This window comes from Bos indicus, chromosome 26 (assembly GCF_029378745.1).
Source record: "Bos indicus isolate NIAB-ARS_2022 breed Sahiwal x Tharparkar chromosome 26, NIAB-ARS_B.indTharparkar_mat_pri_1.0, whole genome shotgun sequence".
NCBI lineage: Eukaryota > Metazoa > Chordata > Mammalia > Artiodactyla > Bovidae > Bos > Bos indicus.
The window spans coordinates 40,947,564-40,969,162 of record NC_091785.1 but is presented as its reverse complement, the minus strand read 5'-3'; the positions used below and the strand labels follow the sequence as shown (position 1 = coordinate 40,969,162).

General features: G+C 45.7%; 1 protein-coding gene across 15 annotated transcripts in view; it reads left to right on the top strand.

Moving 5' to 3' along the window:
* The window catches only part of FGFR2 (fibroblast growth factor receptor 2), a 107,519-nt gene that overhangs the window by 50,985 nt on the left and 34,935 nt on the right, over positions 1–21,599 (top strand). For 7 of the 15 annotated variants that reach the window (XM_070780955.1, XM_070780954.1, XM_019953097.2 and 4 more), the window contains 3 exons: positions 1,051–1,174; positions 17,970–18,160; positions 20,866–21,010. In XM_070780955.1, the coding sequence (XP_070637056.1) occupies positions 1,051–1,174; positions 17,970–18,160; positions 20,866–21,010 (460 nt within the window). Of the gene's footprint in view, positions 1–1,050; positions 1,175–17,969; positions 18,161–19,273; positions 19,422–20,865; positions 21,011–21,599 lie in introns of all 15 variants that reach the window. The other 8 variants (XM_070780947.1, XM_070780951.1, XM_070780949.1 and 5 more) reach the window with 2 other exon arrangements.

Sequence of the window (21,599 nt, the reverse complement as noted above, 5' to 3'; positions counted from 1 at the left end):
GATATGGATTTGGAGAGAACTATTAAAGCTGTGAGCCTGAATGATGCAATCTGCATTTTGTTCTTAATATGGGGGAAAAAATCATAGTTGCTTGAAAACCCGAGTCTGTTGAAATATTTTAAAAGCAAAGTGGGCACATTAGAATCTAGCCTGTTTGCATGTTGACAGAACTCGGGTAAGAATCGTAGTAACTTATTTTCTCACGTTCTGCTTAACTTTGAAAAGTCTCAAGGATTTTGTAAACAGATGGATACACACCTTAAGTTGCCTAAGGATTCATTGCTCCCATATTTGGAATTCTGAGTATATATCTCAGGGACATGTAGCATCTTATTCAGCCACCCCCAGTGATGGGGCGGGGCGCAGATCTGAGTTTCTAGCTGAAACTTCTTGATGTCCCAATAGCATCTAAGGGCCGCACGGAAAGTGCTGGGAGGTCTTCAAACCAGAAGGCTTCAGGAACAGTAACAGTAGCTACCTTGTGGGTTCCTTGGAGGAGTTAAGGTTAAACTTGCTGAGGTTGAAAGGAGTGCTCAGGGAAATATTGGGTTAGCAATAAAGTTCGTTCGGGTTTTCCCGTAACATCTTTCAGAGTGAACTTTTTGCCCAGTGTAATACCTGGTATCCAGTACATGTTCACATCCCTGGCATTGGCTCTGTGTGGTTCCTTGGTGCCATAAAGTCTAAGGGTTCCCAGTGGATGACCAGTCTGAGGCTCACCTGCCCAGGAACACTGACACTGGGGTTAGTGTTGCGTTCCCTGGCCACTTGGCAGCTTCTGGAGGAACCCTCAAGCCCATGACATGACCGACCTCCTCCACACCCTCTCAAATCTGAACATGTCAATGCCGGCTTGCCAGATGCTCACTGTGATGATAATCATGGTTTTCCTTTGTCACCTGGTCTGAGTCCTTATTATGAGGAAACTTCAGAATTTGGGTGATTCTTCTTTACCTTCCTTGTCTCCCTCACCTTCTTTTCAAATCACGAAAGCACAGCACCTGGTATTCTGTACTAAACTTGTCCAGTAACCGCCTTTCCTCTTTGCAGGTACGAAACCAGCATTGGAGCCTTATTATGGAAAGCGTGGTCCCGTCTGACAAAGGAAATTATACCTGCGTGGTGGAGAACGATTACGGGTCCATCAATCATACGTACCACCTCGACGTTGTTGGTGAGTTTACTTCTCCCTGAGTGCCAGCCATGTGCCATCCTGCTGCAGCTTGGCTCATTTGAAGCTGTGAAAGTGAGCGCTGTTTCTCCCTGTACTTTCAGGAGGGTTGGTTTGTTTTCCTTCTTTCTAAATACAGGCTGTCATTGAGAAGGATGCTTCTGTCGTTTGACATGTGTTCTGTTTCCTGATTAGCTGAGTTACATGCATTTATTGTGGTCCCCTTGGTTCCCAAGCATCCTCTTGTGTGACGTGGATGTGATGCGAAATGTGCTGATGTTCTGGAAACTGAGATTTCTCTGAAAAAAAAAAAAAAGTTAGCATGTGTAGGGAATGGGTCCAGTTAGGCCATGGGGGAACATTGTTTTTGAAAGAAGGTCAACTGTATAATGCTGGCTGAAGAGTAAAGGAAAAGGTATTTTAATGACTGAGCTTATAGCTGGTTGGAGGAAGGTTAATATCAAGGAGCCATTCAGTTCCATCAGAAGAAAGTCGTTAGACACCACAAGTTCAACATCCATTCCTAGAACCTATTTCTTCTGTGAAAAGAGAACTATTTTAATGGGCTGATGGAATACTTTAATGCTTAGAGAATTAAGCTATTTTTAATGAAATATCTTAAGACCACATAGCTTGTTGTCCTGGAAACTCAGATTTCTTCTCAAGTCTGGTCTGTTATGCTGGGTTTTATTGTAACTGATGAAGAAAGGGGGTTTCGCTGTGTTGTTAGAGGATAGATAAACTTACAGCAAGGACGTGTCTTGTTTTGCGATGGTGGGTTGAGGTCTTTTCTTTGTAGAAGCCGTCTTTGCTCATTGCCATCTACCTTGACTCTCAAAGTGGCCAGTTGTCCATGAGTCCTTGCTGTGGGTTACCTAATCAGTTTGCACATATATGCCAGGTTGCTCCTGCTAAGGTCTCAGGCTCAAAGCTCACCTTGGTTCAGTTTGCCTTGATGTGACCCTCTGTAACCCCACAAACTCATGCCCACCCACTGTGTATCCATAAACAAAGGCCTTCCTCCGTCATTTCCTGGGCATGAGACCCTAGTATTATTTTACATGTGGGCATTTCTTCTCCTTCAATAAAATATAAACTCCTTGAAGAGAGAGACCGCATAGATAAATATATATATATTTTTAATATTTTGGCCATGCTTTATGTATGGCATGTAGGATCTTAGTTCCCTGATCAGGGATTGAACCCACACACCCTGCTTTGGCAGTGTGGAGTGTTAACCACTGGACCACCAGGGAAATTTCCCCCCTACTCCGCCACCCATAGATATTTGAATTGCCCAAAGAGCCATTAAGGAACCTTGCAAAAGTTTGATTAACCAAATTACATAGATTTGGTTACTTGAAGTTTTAGATAAATTGAAAATTAAATAGAAAACCATTTTCATTTTCTAGCAGGTTAAATTAAATTCTTAAGAAACCCTGCTTTAGAAAGTATGATACAGTCTTTTTAAAATTTCCATTTGTGAGTATTCAGTGGAAAAAAAGTAACATTTTATTATTCAGAATCCTTAATGTGAAATTTGAAAGGATTTTGCATAATGTGAATTCTATAGATATTCATAAAAGCCTGAGTTTTATACTCTCTTTTCTTACAAAGATATTTGTGGAATGTTTCTTAGTGGGAATCACCATGTACAGGTATTTCTCCAAAGAAACACAAAGAGAAGTAACACCCAAATACCAGAAAAAAGTAGTTAAGCATTTATCTTGGCACTGATGTACCATAAGTCTGTTGATCAAAGAACATACAACTTGTATTTCACTTTGGGTCTGACTCATCCTGAATTTGACATGCAAGTGTTTCTATTTCAGGAAAGAAAGGTTTGAAGCTGAAAGTTCTAAATACTTAATTTTGAAAATAAGTAATTTATTATGGGAATAAAATCATCGTGCTATAGCAGTCTTTGGGGATCCTGGCTTTGCAGAGGTCTACAAATTGTTCATTAAGATTGGTTGGGGCCATTCCAGGAATTAGGAGTCATATCTCGGCCACTTCAGCCACGGGGCTCTTGCTTATATAGTAGGTTTTAGGTTGAGTTGTTATGTAAAACATTCAAAAGCCCCTCACCCCACCCCCCCTTTCAGCTTTCTGGCAGCTCATCTCTGTGAAGCCCTGAAATCTCTCTTAGCATTTAGGGTTGGATTTGAATTGGGCTGCTGAATAATGGAATTGTGCTGTCTAATGTTAATCCCCTGGCAATCAGTCTTGTTGAAAAGAGCGTATGATTCAGTGGTGTAATGTGGAGAGAGCGTAGAGTGTATGGAGTAATGCAGAGAAAGGCCTGATTATGTCACAAATTTGGGAGCTCGCCCAGCTAAACGTGGGCCAATAATGACACAATGCTGGTTGGGAATATCCATGAAAGCTCAACCCCAATAATTTTCCAAGCCTTGAACCTTCTTTATAAATAGAAGCCAAAAGTCAGTGGAGTCTAAGACATTTTCAGGAAAGATGGAGGTGTGAAATACTCTCATTTTTGCTCAAAAACCCTAGTAATTGCTCTGAGAAGTGGTAATAAAATAAGAATTGAGTCAGCTGAAGGGTCTCAGGCAGTCTTACAGGGCTGGCAGATGAATCGTTCTGAACATCTCGGCAAGTGGAAACAAAAAGGATTCAGGCACAAACACTGAATTTCTGGTGGCCTGCAGGTCCGAGCTTAATATACTGCTGCTTCATAGCAGCCTCTCAGCTACATCTCCGTTTCACAGAAGTTCAGAGACGCTTTCCCAGAGAAAGTGAAGTCCTGTCCTAGAGCACGTTCTCTGAGGCTTTATTTTTGTTGCTTTGAGACATAGGCTTGCAGTTTAGATATGACGATGCATCAAACCGGGTGAGATCTTTTTATTGAAATTCTTCCTTGGAAAGGCATTCCCATAAGCATTTTCATGTAGAAGCCGTGTAATTTAAGTGACATTCTTGTGTTCTGGAATTAAACAGCAAGCCATTGTTGTGTGTGAGGGAGATGCTTTGGTTTACGGGAGCCCTTTTAAGAACCTTGCTTGATCCTCATTAAAATTGACACCATTACTTTTCAGCCATTTACTTGCAAGGGAAAATTAGTGTGAAGCTCCACATCTCGGTAATTGTGCTGATAATAAAACGGGCTCTCTTTAAAAGACCTGGCTCCGGGAGTTGGCAAGCGTTTGCCATCGTTCATCTGTGAATGAGGCTGGAGTGCTGGATCCTGCCCGGGGCCCTGCCACCAAGAAAGAAGCTGCAACCTGGGAGAAGTCATTTAATTTTTGGTCTCACCCTTCTTGTGTCTGAGAATGAAGGTGCTGAGACCCACTTTAGATAAATGCAGCCTGGTGTTGTGAGCATAGCAGCTCTGTCCGCCCACACGCTGGGGACCGAGCGACCTGGGACAAGTGATGTAGCTGTTCTGAGCCGCTCTGAGGTGATGCCTGCCTCATCTGTGTTGGTTATCAGTTTCCAGGGTGCCGCTGTAACACGTCATAGCCTGGATGGCTTAGGTACACAAGGTACATGTGTGTGTAATCTGTCCTGTCCAGTCAGACTCTTTGTGACCCCAGGCTGCTCTGTCCATGGGATTCTCCAGGCAAGAATGCTGGAGTGGGTTCCCATTTCCTCCTCCAGGGGATCTTCCTGACCCAGAGATCAAGCTCTGATACTTAAGTTGTATTTAAATAAATCCTTGAGGGACTTCCCTGGCGGTCCAGTCGTTAACACTTCACCTTCCAATGCAGGGCATGAACATGTGGTCCCTGGTTGGGGAACTAAGATCCCACATGCCTTGCAGGCAAAAAACCAAAGCATAAAACAACAGAAGCGATGTTGTAACAAATTCAATGAATACTTTGAAAGAATTAAAAAAAAAGCTTAATAAATAATTGGAACTGCCTCCATTATATTTTCAAAGAATGTTTGGGGGTTAGAATAAGCCTGTGTGTGTGTGGTCAGTCACTCAGTCGTGTCTGATTGTTTGCAACCCCGTCAACTGTAGCCCATCAGGCTTCTCTGTCCATAGGATTCTCTAGGCAAGAACACTGGAGTGGGTCGCCATGCCTTCCTCCAGGGGATCTTCCCAACACAGGGCTTGAACCTGTGTCTCCTGCATTGGCAGGTGGATTCTTTACTACTGAGCTACCTGGGAAGCCCCCAGATGGCTTAAAACAATAGGAATTTATTCTCTTGTAGATTCTGAAGTCAGGGTGTCCACAGGGTTGGTTCCTTCTGGAGACCCCAAGGGTGAGTTCACTCATATCTCTGTCCCAGCTTCTGGTGGCTCTGGGAGTCCTTGGCTTGGGGACATATCACTCCACTTCTGACTCTGTCTTCCCTTCCTTTCTGTGTTTTCTCAAATCTCCTTCTGCCTTTTCTCTCCTAAGGATGCCAGTCAATGCATTTGGGGCTCATCTTCAATCCATGGTGATCTCCTCTTGAGATACTTAACTTAATCACAAAGACCTTATTTCCAAATAAGGTCACCTTCACAGATTCCTGGGGTTAAGATGTGGGCTTATCTTTTCTGGGGCCACAGTTCAACCCAGTTTGGTGGTTTGAGAAATTCGTTGGCCTAACAGATGAAAACACCCAGTGGGTACCTAGGTGGCTAGCAACAAATACTGCTACTGCTTTCTTTTTTTGCCAAACCAGAAACTCCTTTGAGAATCAGAAGACATCCTAAATGGCTTTTATTGACTCAATCGGAAGTCTTATTGACCAAACTGGATGGCACGTTGGGACCGATGAAACTGGCCAATGGCTGGCAGTCACTTATTCTGCTGAGGTGTCCACCTTTGGTTAAAGATGTTGTTGAGGCTGCCCCAGGAATGAGATAGTTGCTTGAACTTGCAGAAGAAGGTTGTAGAGTTTTGAGAGCTTTGAGTTCGTCGAATTGGTCTCGTTACTTCCACTTCCACCTCTCACCCCATTTTATAGTCGGGGAAATCCCAGTTCCAAGTGGGTAAGTCATTTTGCCAGCATCTCAAAGGGGCTCCAGAGCTGGGTCTTCTCAAATTCTAGATTAACGCTGCCTGCACCCTCTCTGATGTCTCTGTTTTAGGATTACTGTACTGTAGACCAGCAGCTGCTGCAGCCAGGCTCAAGAAAGGTGAACCCCATGTTCAGCTCTTTGTTGCCAAAACCCCCAAAAAGTGAGAGAGAGAGGGAGCAAGGGAGGTGTTCAGAAGACCAGTTGCTCCTTCTTACTCATAAAGACCCTTTCTTTGGCTTTGATTTATGAGCTTGGTGTCCGTTCCCTGTCCAGTTTTGCATTCCCAGAGACCAGCGGGTAACTTGTGAGCTTTGCACCTGGCCTTGGGTATTTGGCGGGGGGGGGGTTGGTAACTTGTAGCAGTGTTAGTCTCTCAGTCATGATTGACTCTTTGCAACCCGTGGACTGCAGTCCCCCAGGCTCCTCTGTCCGTGGAATTTCTGGGCAAGAATACTGGAGTGAGTTGCCATTCCCTTCTCCAGGGGATCTTCCTGACCCAGGGATCAAACCCAGGTCTCCTGCATTGCAGGCAGATTCTTTGCTGTCTGAGCCACCAGGGAAGCCCACAGACAGCAGAGGTGGGAACATGTCCTCTGGATTTGCAGAGGCCAGCCGTGCCTCCTGTGAATTGGCTTACCAGAGACTCATCCTCCCCGGGCAAGAGCCGTAAGCAGATGACAGTGTCTTGGGGGACTGTTGGGAGCCATTCAGGGGCCAGGTGTCCCTTCTGGCTGTGAGGGATCACTCAGTCCCCTTCGCCAGTCCCGATGTGCTCAGTGGCAGATCACGATGGCGCTGGCCACTGGCCCTTGACATCAGTCCACTGTAACTCAGCCTGAAAGCAGGAAGGACTCCATCGCAGTGCTGCCTGTCCCTCAGGTGTGTGTTGGGAAGGAATGAAGTCTGTTACTCTGAACGCTGACTGATAGGCCTGCCTAAGGGGCTGACACCTGGTGTGCAGCGCTTGGCAGCCTGTCGTCATGGAGAAGTTGTGTCAGTTGTTTATTGCTTGGGGCAGCCCCGTCCTAGGAAGACAGAGGACCCTGTGTGATCCCTGGGCCATAGGGAGGAGACTGGGACAAGTCAGGGCCCCTGCAACCACACTTCTGCAGGGCAGTGGGCCTTTCTTTTGGTGGGGAGAGGGGGCTATTGGAACAAAGTAGGCTTTAAGAAAAAAGAAGAAATGGTGTAGTTTGTTAATTAACTGGCTGGATCAGGTTTCCCTGATAGTTCAGTTGGAAAGAATCCGCCTGCAATGCAGGAGACTCTGGTTCGATTCCTGGGTCGAGATGATCAGCTGGAGAAAGGGATAGGCTACCCACTCCAGTATTCTGGCCTGGAGAATTCCACGGTTTATACAGTCCATGGGGCCACGAAGAGTCAGACATGACTGAGCAACTTTCACTTTTTGGCTTATTACTGAGGCTCTCAAAATTAGGATCACTCCCAGCCACTTGCTCCTTACAGAAACCCTTCTGTGTCCTGGCTTCCATCATGCGGTGGCTCCTGGATGCTGCTTTTGTTTTTCTGTGTGATGAGGGCAGCCACGGCCCAGGTAGCATGAAACAGCGCAGCACCGTGTATCTGGAGATTTAAATGCTCCTGACACCTGACTCTAGCCTTCCAACTTACAGCTCTTGTGCATTTCCCTGGCACTCGCCAACCCTCGGCTCCACAGAGCCCCTTGGGGTTCTTAACTTGAAGCATCTTGACCTAGAAGCTTCCTGGCCAGACCTCATTTGATTTTCCATATTCATGATTTTGCTGCCAATGAATTCTTTTCCATTTCTTGTTCTAAGTTTAAGACTTGGTGTTTCTCCTGATGCTGGTTTTGTGTGCCAGCTCAACGTTGTGAAATCCAGCTGGAGGGGGGCAGAAGGCCCCTCTATTGACGATGGATGAAGGTGCCGTGCCAGGGAATAGGTCACAGTGGTGCATTCCTAAGTGGGCCTGTTAACACTGACATGGAATCTTGGAGCTCCAGTGGGGATTGAGTAGGAAGCAGAGTCTCACTGCTTTTGTGGCTTCAGCAGCCAATTCCTCTTCCTCTTCCTAACCTTGCTGTCACATCAACCCTCAGGGGTCTCCACTCCTTCGGGGTAGCACTTCTGGAGGTTCTTGTGGGAATTACATGAGTGAGTGATTCAAATTCTGTTTGCCTCCTTTGCTAGCTCTGTGGCCTTGAAAGTCATGGAACTTCTGAGCCTCGGTTTTCTCATCTGTAAAATGGGGGTGATGATATGCTTTTCCTGTAGCACCACTGGGAAAGTGCAGTAGGTGAGTGGTGCTTTTAAATAATGGGACCCATGTGATTGCTAGTCTTGTCAATAGGGGGTCCCACACCTTCTCTCACAGCTCTAAGCTGAGACATGCACACTCAGCCCAGCCCTGGCTAAAGGAGTGGTTGGTCCTCTCCTTTCCTTCAGGACAGAGATTTCAAAACTTCCTTCAGTAGCTACTGTTTAACGAGCTTTCTGGTTGCTACAGAGCGGGTTTTCATACCTATTTCATAACAGGTATTCCAGGGGCAAAAGCTGCTCAGTGGGTGGCTATATTAGCCCCGGATATACTGACCAGCAGAAAGTGCTTCCTGCAGGACTAACACCAGCTCGAGGTGACTCCTTCCAGGCATTGAGAGCAGGTGGTACCCATGGCTGCCAGCTCCTGGGGTTGGAGCAGGCACATGCTGGCCTGGATGGGGCATGTTAGAACTTTGCCATATCAGCCTATTTGTCATGTTCTCTGCAACCCATCAGTTGCCCTCTGCCCCAGAGTTGAAAAAGGAAGCATTATTGATTGTTTTTTATTCTGGCAGGGGGCCTAGCTTAGAGGTGGCTGGGGAGAGGGCTAATATTTGATCTCCTGTTTATTCTTTGGCATTGACTCTGTGATGTGGGCAAAGAGGATGTAGACGTGTTAAGGATAAGTGTATGACTTACAGCATTTTGTAAGAGGGTCTCTTCACCATAGCTGGAAATGATTCAGGTGGGGGCAGAGGGCAGAGAGAAAGCTTGCTGCTATCAGGGTGTGGGCAAGTAAGCATGGCATGAAGATGTAAATTCATCAGTGGTAGTCAGGGTGCCTAGTAATTGAACTAGAACTTAGCAAGATTTTGATCAGTATGTGCTGAACTGAAATAATAAGAAACAGTTGGAGTTACTTATATTTGAGAGTTTGTGATTCTTAACATTGCATGTGTGCATGCTTAGTTGTGTCCAACTCTTCGCGACCCCGTGGACTGTAGCCCACCAGGGTTCTGTGTCCGTGGAATTGTCCCGGCAAGAATACTGAACTGCAAATTCTAATGTAAGGAATCTTCCTGCTGCTGCTGCTGCTAAGTCGCCTCAGTCGTGTCTGACTGTGCGACCCCATAGACGGCAGCCCACCAGGCTTCCCCGTCCCTGGGATTCTCCAGGCAAGAACACTGGAGTGGGTTGCCATTTCCTTCTCCAATGCATGAAAGTGAAAAGTGAAAGTGAAGTCGCTCAGTCGCGTCTGACTCTTAGCGACCCCATGGACTGCAGCCCACCAGGTTCCTCCATCCATGGAATTTTCCAGGCTAGAGTACTGGAGTGGGGTGCCATTGCCTTCTCTGAAGCAATCTTCCTAGTTTCTCTCTAAGCTCACACAGCTTCAATTACCGATCACCTTTTTAAACAAAAGACCTTTGTTGGGTTGTATTATGCCTATTCTCATTAAGATGAATGTAGAAACACCAACAAATCCTTCCCCTTTGAAACAGTAGTTCCACCAGAATTAGTTTGTGAATTCCCCCACCCTTAGAACACCCTGCTGTGCATTGGGGTCTTGCGTTTGGTTTCTTTTCATAGTCAGGAAGCTAGGACAGAAATGACCTGTCGTAATAAGGATGTGCTCCCAACTTCAAGAGCAGGTTTGAATTGGAAATGTGGCATCTTGGGGTACCGACACTCTTTCACCATGAGGAGATCAGATGCAGGTGGGAAGTGGAGAAGAAAAGGCTGAAGGGAGGGTGTTAGTGTTTCTGTGGGGAAGTTTTTCTGTTCCTCCTTCTGAGAAGAGAGAGATGTGGAGGTAAGAACATCATTGCCTTGGTCTGGAGGGAAAGATCATTCCACAGGGGTCATGTCTATTGATTGTACTGTAATGATTAATCCTCTATCTGTGGGGCATCTGGTGCTTGGCCTAGAGGGTGTTTGGGACAATCGGTTGAATGGAACATGTGCTTTGGCCTCTTGGGGCCGTCAGGTCAGTTCACAGTGCAAACCCCCCCAAACTGCCACAGTGAGGTGATTAAATAGAAATGGAGCTTCCTGGATCTTAATAGAACTCTTTTTTCTTTCTCCCAGAGCCTCCCACTTAAGAGAATTCTCTCAAACAAAGCCTACAGGAATTCTGTCCATCCCAAATCAGTGTGCAAATCACAGGTCAGAAGGTGCCCCAGACATTCTCTATCGTCTGTGCATGAAAGTGCTCTTTTTAAAGATAAGCATTGGATGTTGTTTTGGAGGAGTCTTTTTGGAAGTTGTGCTTTACTGAGAAAAGGAATTCCTCATTTTGTTTGGTTCAGTATACATTCTGGACTATAACTGAAAGATGAAGGATTTAGTCCTTTAAATTTTTACATTTTGGCCAAACGAAACAAAACCACCCTGAGTGTCAGCCATTACTGAGTGATCAGTGGGCAGTGGGCAGGGCTGGCCTGAGGTCTCTCATCTGGCTTGGTTGGTGAAAAGAGAAGGATTCAGATTGGAGCCTTTTGTGACCTGGGTGACTATTTTGAAGCTTCTCTTTAGATGCTGCTGCTTATGAGCAAGCAACTATTCTCTAGAATCACTTTTATTTTCGGGGCCTGAGTTTGCCTCTAAAAAAACAAATGAGGTTTTAATGTCCAACTTCTCCTGTGGTTCGTTACCAAAGAGAGGCATTTCTTGTTTGCTCAGATGGGCTGAAAGCTTTTGCTTCTGCTTGAACAGCCCCAGGAGTCAGGCGTCTGAGAGATGAGCATGATAGGTTTTTCTGGACTTCCTCTTGAAGTCAGATTTTTTAATGGTGAAAGTTGATAAAACCATCAACATTATTACTGTGGACATCTTTCCATGTCTGTGCGTAGCTTTTTGCTTCAGTCTTTCTAGTGGTCTGTATATTGTCTGTTGTGGACGTAACTTATATAATCGTCCCCTTTTGCTGAGTATTTAGCTTATGTTCATCTTTTGCTTTCCAGTTACAAGAGAGGCTCCACTGACAAACTTTGCTCACACCTGTTTGTTGGCCACCTAGGTTAATTAATATTTTTCTAGGACCTATTTCTAGACGTAGATTCACTGGATCTTTTTGGATACCAACATCTTCATCCTAAACAGCTTCATTCTGAGTACTGCTGTGTTTGGGGACTCCCCCATGGTTTGGTGGTTTGTTTTTTTTTGTTTTTTTTTTTTTAGCTTTTTTGCAAATCATTTGGGGGAAAAAAAAAATCTAAATCAGAGTTCCACCTGTGTATTAAGAGAGTATATTTCGGTCCTGGATTTTAACATTTCCAACATCCTCTTCCCATGAAGGGAGGCCAGCTCTGCAGACACCAGCTGATAACCTTGTATTCCTGAAAGATGTTGCATGGACTCTAGCAAGTGGCAGGGTGCTGAGGCTCAGTGATGGAGCTCCCCAGCATGACTGTGCTCAGCTGTGTTTACCCCAGCTCCTCAGGAGGGAGACTGACGTCTGAGTTTTGCATCAGCCTGAAAACCAAGCACAATACAGGCAGGGACCTTGTGCCTGGTGAGAGGAAAGCCTTCATTTAGTCAACTGGACAAGATAAACATGCTTAACTAATGGAGAAGGCGGCTTTTCCAGGATCCCTGGGACTAGATCTCACCCTGAGATTGCCACCTCTGCCACGATTCTTTAAAAAAAAAAAAAAAAGAATTAAGGTAATATATACATAACATAAAGTGTGCCATTTTAGCCATTTCTGAGGATACAGTACAGCATCATTAAATACAGTCGTTACTGTACCACTCTCCATCTCGGAACTTTTTCATCGTCCCAAAGCCTTTTCACAAAAGAAAGGGCATGTTTGAACCTAAAGTTGGCGTACCTTTGTGGCTGCCAAAGCAGTTTCACATCCAGTTTAACTTTTTGAAGACACAGAGATCAGGGTATCATAAACATTTGGGGTGTAAATAGCACACGGCCCCGCTCCCGTAATTTGCCCAAGAAGACTTAAATTGACACCCAGCTGGTAGAAGCCACTCAACTCCCAGCCAAATAATACCGTCTATGACATTAATTAGGGAAGGCACCATGCCTCCGCCTGCTTTGGGCTTCCCAGTGCATCCAGCCTCAGCCAGCGCTTCACCCTGCATCTCCACCTCATCGAGCAAGCACAAAGGAATTAGTGGTGTTTTGCTTCTAGCATTTCACATAGCACAGCCTCCCTAAGTCACTGAGGAACCTCAGTGCTGGGGAGAACATTTTGGCTTTTCCCAAACCAGCTTGCTCCCTAGACTTTGCTCTCTGCAGAGACACACGTATGTTTTGGAGGAAGTTGGCTCTCCAGGCCACTTTGTCTAGAACCCCCAGAATCAGATATCCAAGCAGGAGGAAGATGAGGGTACATGTAGAATGGAAAGAGAGCAGCAAACTAGTCACCTTCCACCAAAGTGCGTTTTTCCTTTTTAAAGTAATTTCTGATACCCATCATCCCCCAGTCCTTTCTGGAAGATGACAAGCAAAGTCCTGGCTACAGATGCGTTGACTATTTCTGAGACACCAGCAATCCTTCTCATCCTATGTCCTAACTGTCCCTTTTCCTCCAGATTACTTTTTGGTTCTGACCTCCTTTCGTGCCAGTCTCTAGATGCTGGAGGAAGCTTAGGGAAAAGAAAACCCAGAACCTAGTTAGATGTAGCCTGGCTGGTTAGAGGGCATTCAGCAGAGTCTTGACAAGGCAATGAACTCATTCTACTAATTGTAATTCACGTGAGGTCTTTAGCAGGTTCTTGGGCTCCTCAAACATCAGAGGCTTTTGATCGGCTCTCCTAATAACCAGGCCTCATGCTAACTGGTTTAATGCGGGTTTTTTTGTTTTGTTTTTGTTTTTTATGCAACAAAAGCCACCACTGCCTACTCTTGAGAAAAAAAGCAAGGCTAGGCTTTAGGAGCAAGAATTCTCAGTTGTTTTCACGTGTCCTCCAAGTTGCAGAATGTTCTTTCCCTATTCAGCCCCTTGGAGTTGCTAAGAAACTGCCATTTCAGAGGAGGGGTAATTCAATTTTGATTTTAATTTAAAGACAGGGCAGGCAGGGTTCTTCACGTTCCTGAAATGAATGGGTGCCCGAGAAGGAGGAGGCTCACTCTTTCCAGATCGGTCCTGGGCATGCACCGTGATTGGAGTCTCTCGGTGTTTTGCCGCCAGAGAGTGTGGCTTTGAAATGGTTCTTTGTGGCAAGCGCTGCTGAACTTTGTGGAGAAATACTTAGAAGACCAATGTGTGCTGGGAAACCGGCGACTCCGGGCTTGATTAATTTATAGGTGTAATTTAAGAAGCTGGTTCTCCTCCTGATCCTGGGGATGTGTATTTACGGAGCCCATGGACAGGAGGCCTCTCTGCCCAGTGGACGTTCTTTATGGCCTTTGCTATGTTAAAGCAAAAGTTGTAGATCTCTTACAAGCAAACCTATTATTATGTCCAGAGGAGGGACGGGCATGTTATAAAGTTTCAAATGGTCAATTAACAAAGATTTATTCTTTGTCACTCAGGTATTTTCTCTCTCTCCTTCTCAATAATTACCCCTTGGAATGAAACAGGCTGTTTTCTTCCTGCAGCCTTGGTCCCAGCTCCAGAGTAGGATTTGAGAGAGCCTGTCTCAAAATTTAGACTCTCAGCAGCTGGGCCTTCTGCTTTGGTAAAGTCGACTCTTGGCGTACTTGACAAAGGGAGAATACGGGGGAGAGAATGTGTTTTTTAAAGCACTCCAGGCTGTGCTTACTACACGTTTATTTGGTGGAACCTCATTCCAGCAAGGCAGCCAACTGTCCCATCGGCCGCAGCCGCACCCTTTGGACTGCCTTCCGTTCTGTCTAAATTTGGAGCTTACGCAGGGACCTCAGGATCTCTACTGTAAGGGTGCTCATCTTCTTTCCGGCCCATGCACTGTGCATCAGCAACCTGCTGAACTCAGAATATGTATTTTTAAACATTTCAGTAAAAACACAGATATGAGATGCCTGTTGGCTTTTCTGTACATGTATATTGCTCCCCTTATAAAGAGCAAAATCTGGTTTCTATAATATCTGAGCGTTAAACATGCTGTGAGAGACCCCTTGCCTAAAAGGAAATCCTTCCTGGTAGAGGAGATATGACTTCTGTGATTACAAAAGAACAGGAGATGGGCCAGCTCTGGGTTTTATTCTTTCATCCAAAGATAATTCATCGACTGATTCTTTTTATGGGCTTCCCTGGTGGCTCGGTGGTAAAGAATTCTGCCTGCCAATGCAGGACACGTGGGTTCGATCCCTGGTCCAGGCAGATCCCCGGGAGGAGGAAATGACAACCCACTCCACTATCTTGCCTGGGAAATCCCATGGACAGAGGAGCCTGGTGGACCACACAGTCCATGGGGTTGCAGAGTCGGACACGATTTAGCAGCTGAACAACAACAAATTCTTTTCATATCAGCTTGCTGCCCCCAAAAGTTGCAGACCCAAGGGCATTGGAGTACCCCCAGGGCTGAGGAGAGCACGTTCGCTCTTGGAGGGGCTTCATGCCCACTGGCCTGGCCCTGGCCCTGTCTCGCTTTCCCAGTGCCTGCTGGCCTGGGCCTCGGAGGGACTGCCCGCTTCCTGGGGGCTGCCCCCCAGCCTGCTCTCCTGCCGGCCATCTGCACCCTGCGTTCACCTCAGTTTTTCAGAAGTTAGAACGGGAGTCCAGGTGCTGTCATCCTCTCACTGGTGATCCCCGTTCTTGGGGGTCTGATGGACACAGGGAAGAGTGGTTGCTGAAGGATCTGAGAAAGGGGAACGCCGTTCTTGGCAGAGCCTGGCATCCTGGGATCTCTTCCAAGATGCTTCAGGCCTCGTTCTCCGACTTGTTTAAGGGCAGAGAATAAGGTTGCAAAGGAAATCAAAGCCTGATGTGGAGAAACGAAACATGAGGCCTACTGACTTTTTAAAAACATTTTAAATAACATTCTCTAAGGTTTCATTTTATACTGAAGGCAGCTGTAATAAGTTTTGGAAGGCGGTGTAAGGTTTCGATTACAGAGCGATCCAGCTTGCAGTTTTTGTACCTAAAGTGAGAAAGGGCCGAGGGGGAGAGGGGGTGGCTCAGAGGTTATTTTGTATAAGGTGAGAAAATTTGAAAGGATGAATTCACCACTGTAAGCGGTAACATTTGGTATGCTGTAATTTGCAAATGCAATAACATGAAACCATTGCGAAGATGGTGCTTTTTTCTTTTCTTTTTTTGGGTGAACATAGTCCGGATAGCAATGGAATAACTTAATAACTGGAGCACAGCAGCACGTTGACCACAAGTAAAACAAGACTGCAGCTCCATCGTGGGCCCTGCCAGTGTTGCCCCAGTGATGAAGTTCTCTGCTGAAGCCTGGCGCAGACCAGGGCTGCGGTGCCGTATGAAAGCCCTCATTGTTCACGGCATCATTATTTGGTATTACATGCACAATGTTTGCTTGTGAAACGATTTATGAGAAACAAGCATGTTGAAGAAAGGGGACTTGGTTTGAAATTCAGTTGATCTGGCTTATGACATTTAAGATTTTATAGTACCTTTGTTTCTAAGAATAAATATTTAGGTCCACTGTAAATATTTATCTTTAGAACACGCAAACACACGCGTACAAAACTGGAAAACTGAGCCAGAGAAGGAACTGATACCTAACATTCAATTCTCTGTGGGAAGGAGTAAAGTGCCTCAGTATTTGATAGGTGCAAAGGAGCATGTTTTGTGAGCTTGGCCGGCAGTGTCCAGCCTGCGGGACCAGTGCCCCTTGGGCTGATAAGTCTCTTAGGAGGAGGCCTGGTGGGGAGAGTGTGTGTGGACTTAACTCTGTTCTTTTCACGTGCATGGGGTAAGCTGGGGTTGAACCAGAACGCTGTCCCTATTGGCCTCTGGCAGGTCCCTCTGCATCCACCTGGCCACCAGGCCTGATCAGGAGGCTCACAGTGGCGCATCACTGGGATGGCGTCTTAGCCAAGCAGTGAGTGTTTCTAGTGATGCTTGAAAGGATTCCAGCTTTGGGATTTTCTGCCCCCACGACTAGGAGCCTCGACTTCCGGGCTCTTTGCTTTGCCCATGTGGGTGAAACCATGGCAAATGAATGCCTTCTTTGGGCTCTGCAACCCTGTCTTTTTAATGCAAAAATAAAGGTGTTTGTGAAGTGATGGAAGATTCTAGAATGAAATGTGCTAAAGAGTAACTGCTGGCACTTTTTCTTTTCTTTTTTTTTAAGTTTTTAAAGGCTAGCCACAGGCTTACGCAGTAAAATCAATTTGCACATGGTCTGGCTCCTGTCCAACAAATTCCACTAAATGACATTTTAATCTGAAAGCCCCAATATAGAAAGGCTTAGATAGCTGTCGTTTTAATTTGCTGTTTCCAGTGCGATGCTTAAGGATGCTCAGGCGTGGTGTGGAGACATCTTCGGTTTATCGAGCTGGTTGGGATGTCCTCATTTCCCTTGGTGATGTTTTAGGCTGGAGGTTAAAGGCAGCAGTACCCACAGTGTGGGGAGGGAGACAGGAGCAGGTACGTGCAGGTAGGTGGGCATGGGGTGATATTGGTGCATGGACTCTCTTTCTGTGTGTGACTCTTGACCGAGCTGCTGTGTAGCGAGGCTCTGGTCCATTTGTGATTCTGTGGACTATCTTTGTAGACAAGATCATGCAGCAGGCTGGTCTGTTACTTGATTCTTGAGGAACCTTATGTAGTCGTTCCTGCATCTTGATGCAGTTGCCTCTGCAGGGTTTCTGCAAAGACCACCCCTGAACTGGAAAGTTTCCCTAGAGAGACGCAGACAAGCGAGGGTGGAAAGTAATTGCTGGCTTACCCACTGTGGGGCCTCCTTTAAGACGGTCTGAGACGGTGCCGGGATTTGTGAACCAGTGTTGCTTTGTGTTTCTTTTGGTGCCACATCTGAGTAAGCTGAGGAGCGTCTGCCTGTGCATCTAGCATGGGACAGACAGTGACCCGGAGTACTTACAGGGAGGTGAACGGGGCGCGGGACAAAGAATGACCAAATGGAGTGAATTCCACAGCAAAGGGATGAAACCAGTTGTTCGTTACTTTGGGCTTTAGATTTTAGTTTATTTTCCTTTCAAAACAAGGGCTGTAAATCTTCCCCAGAGCATCTTAGAAAGGTGCGGGGAGACACTGCCTATAGATGCCATTTTGGAATTCAGGGTGACCTCAAAAGTTAGTCCCTGAGATGTTAAGCTGATGATCAAGGTGAGTTTCTGAAATGGTCCCAAATGAAATAAGTGAAGAGGCACTCTTTCCCTCACCATTTGTCTTTTAGATCCTCAAAATAAAATCTTATTCTTGTTCATTAGGTGGCCATGGACAACAATGACTCGAGAATGTAGTTAGGTTCTTTTCTCAGCTCTCTAAATAAGTACTCTTTTTACAAGGGTCGCGCTCCAGCCGTCTCCTTTGAAGTCGTTTTTTGTTATGCATCGGGCCATGGTGTTATTTCAAAAGAGTCAGCCAGCAGACTCAAGGCCTTTTTGGCTTGAGTTCACTAGCAGCCTTCTGGACAACACGACTTATTTGTTCATCTCTCCGTGTCCCGTCCCCGCTCCCCCTTCCTTCTGTGTCTCCACCAGAGCGATCACCACACCGGCCCATCCTCCAAGCCGGGCTGCCGGCAAATGCCTCCACTGTGGTTGGAGGCGATGTGGAGTTTGTCTGCAAAGTGTACAGCGATGCCCAGCCCCATATCCAGTGGATCAAACACGTGGAAAAGAACGGCAGTAAATATGGGCCCGACGGGCTGCCCTATCTCAAGGTTCTGAAGGTGAGCAAGTTCTGAATCCAAAGATACCCACGACTGGGTTTCCCCTGATGAGTTTGGCCACAGGTTCATTGATTTCCTTTTGAGTTTGAGAAGATGACTCTTGTATGTGTTCAGCACAGAGTGTGTTTGAGAATTAGCAGATCATTAGGCTTGCTAATAAAATCTCAGAAGGGAGCCATGGGGCAGTGGGAGGACTACTAAAGTTGGAGTCAGAATAGTTGAGCTGTTTATCAGCCCAGAGATCTTAGATGAGATGTTTAGGCTTAGCTGCACATCTATAAAAGTGGGGATCGTGATAGTATCTCCCCCACAGGGCGCTGTGCACATCAGTGGATTGGAGTAGCTGGAAAGAGCATTATAAACTCTAGGTGTTGTCGCAACGTTGATTGTTCCACTGACGTTGTTTTTTCTTAATATGATGTTAGGATCAGATTTTAGTAGCCACCTTTTAGAAACAATTTAGATTTTCCTTTTAAAAGAAATCCCGTAACCTTTGAAGTTCTTTCACACGTGGTTTAGATGATAAACTTGAGAAGGTATTTCTGCACACGTGAAATGTAGAACAAGGAAACCTTTTTCCCCATGGAGTTCTTCTTTGGTTCCTTGCAAGACCCAGTTTTAATAGCACCAGCCTCTTTATTTTTTAGATCTGTCTTGCTCTTCAAGATGGTGATAGCAACCGGTAGCTGAGTCTGCATAAATCCTTCTGAGCACACTGCCTGACACATCTCCCACATTGAGTTGCTCATAGAGAATGTCCTTAAGAAGAACAGTCTTCCAGTAGAACCATAGGTAGCTTAGCTCAAAACATCAAACCACCAAAGTGTGCTCTCCAGCTACAAACACCCAGGATCCAAAAAGCTGGAAAGAGATGCTCCGCTTGGGGACCTGTGGGCCCTTTCTTCAAGGGAATTGATCACACCCTCCCTCCCCTCTCCACTGGGTCACTTCCACTGTCCACCAGTTGACTTATTTTTCTTCCTTCTAAACCCACAGCCCTTTGGTGCTGCTGTTTAGATGAGATGGAGGTGGTTTTTGGTGGTGTGTTGGTGGCGGGACCTTGTGAAGTCCTTCCGGGTTGGCCGTTATATTGTTGTCCTGTGTCTATTCCAGCACTCGGGGATAAATAGTTCCAATGCGGAAGTGCTGGCTCTGTTCAATGTGACTGAGGCGGATGCTGGCGAGTATATTTGTAAGGTCTCCAATTATATAGGGCAGGCCAACCAGTCTGCCTGGCTCACTGTCCTGCCAAAACAGCAAGGTAACAACGTTTTTGTTTGGTTTTTTTTTTTTGGTTTTTTTTTTTTTAAAAGAAGGCTGGATATAGAAGCTGAAAAGACCTGGTGCTTTGGGAGATTGCAAGCAGCTTATAGGGTGATTCTGTGGTCTTGGTATATTCATCATAATCTTTCTTCCGTGATGCAGCTGGTAGGATGCCAGCAGCCATGGAAAAATACCCACACATGTTCAAAGCGCTTGCTCTAATTTCTTTTGAAGATTGCCCTTCGCCCCCCACCCAGTTTTGAAGTTGTTCCTTCTGGTTTTTCTTGTTCAGGCTGCACATCTCCCATCATTGTTGCACATCAGCACTGTTGCAGACACACACCATTGTGCCTGTTGCGCGTGGCATTTGCATAACAGCAGAATTTGATACCTTCCCAACCGCAGATTTTTAGAGAAATATCATTGGTTCAACAGAGCACCGTTTTCTCTGTTACCTAATTGATACTTAAACAGAATACTGTCCTTGACCTTGTTATCCCAAGTTCAAGGATATCCCATCTCCGTGAATAAATGTACTGCGGACTGGCTATTAAAGACAGTAGATTGCTTTTCTCAGTTTTTCATATGAAAGGGACATGAGTCAGTCATGTCTGACTCTTTGCGACACCATGGACTGTAGTCCACCAGGCTCCTCTGTGGAATTATCCAGGCAAGAATACTGGAGTGGTTAGCCATTCCCTTCTCCAGGGGATCTTCCTAACCCAGGGATCGAACCCGGGTCTCCTACACTGCAGGCAGATTCTTTACTGTCTGAGCCACCAATTTGTCATGATTCACATGCAAATGTTTTTGTTGCAAAAAGAAAAAAAAAGAGCCCAGTTTCTTTGCTATCAATATCATGTTTTCTTCGATTTTCTTTTAATGCAATGTATGTCAAGGTGGTTGTACAGGAGTAAAAGTAACCAGAGCCTAGTAACCAACACAGAACCCCACCCTGGTGGTTCTCACAGGCCTGGAAGGATATGCCAAGTATCCACTTGGACTAACCTGCAGTGTGCTGTCTTGCAATACAACAATTTAGACAGAGCCATCCTTTTTTCAAGGTGGGAGTCTGCAGCCAACAGGACCAGAACCCAGCTTGGACTTCTGGGTGCCCTACTTTTGGAAAATCACTCCTCCATCCAAAGCAAGCAAGCAAAGACCCAGAGAATGGATCTCTGTGGGTTGATTTTTCCATGCCTTTGATCGCATGCATGTATGTCTAGGTGGTGAAGCCGGTGTGGTGACGGGCCTGTGGAGGTGAGCTGCTCCGTGTTGCTCAGTGTCTCTTGGTTGTGGGCTTTGTGGATGGGCTGCGATTGGAATCTTCCGGTGGCCGGTACCCGCAGGAGGTCCCGGTGCAATGCCTCGTGGTTCCATGGCCCCCTCCACAATCATTCCTGTGTCGTCTAGCCTTTTCTCTTGCTTTCCTTGTTTTCTAGGCCGCCGGTGTTAATACCACGGACAAAGAAATTGAGGTTCTCTATATTCGGAATGTAACTTTTGAGGATGCTGGGGAATATACGTGCTTGGCGGGTAATTCTATTGGGATATCCTTTCACTCTGCATGGTTGACAGTTCTGCCAGGTATATACTGCTCTTTCTCTCCATGGTTTTTTCCCTCTTCTTGGTTGATTGCTATGAAATTAACACAGCTTCTGTTCTCAGGAATGGTCCCTTTTCCCCTCACATAAAGATTTTTCAAAATGTTTAAAATTACCCCCCTGGGATAAGAAAGTTGCCTTGGAAATTCACTTGCAATGAGATCCCACCTGCGCACTTATTTATGATCAAGTGAAATTTTACCCTTCAAACCCCGAGAGATCTTATGTTTTTAGTGAGTTATTGAGTCAATGTGTAAATTCACCCATCCTGGTTTCTTTTAAGGAAGAAGTTGAAATCACTCTGTAAAATTCAAAGTGATTTTTCTCATTTCAAATTCCATTTTGTTAAAATCCCATATGTACTTAAAAATTTTTTTTTTGTTCCACTTCCTGTTTTTAATGAGATGTAAATAGATGGGTGTATGTTGAGGCTCCTGGGCAGAAATACCTCTGTGTGTAGGGTGTTCAGAAGCAGTGTGTTATCTACTTGGGGATCGGTGGCTTGCTGCATGATGTAATGGAACAGACTCTTAGGCTTTTACTGCAAAGCATGCTCTTGCCATCTTGGGCTT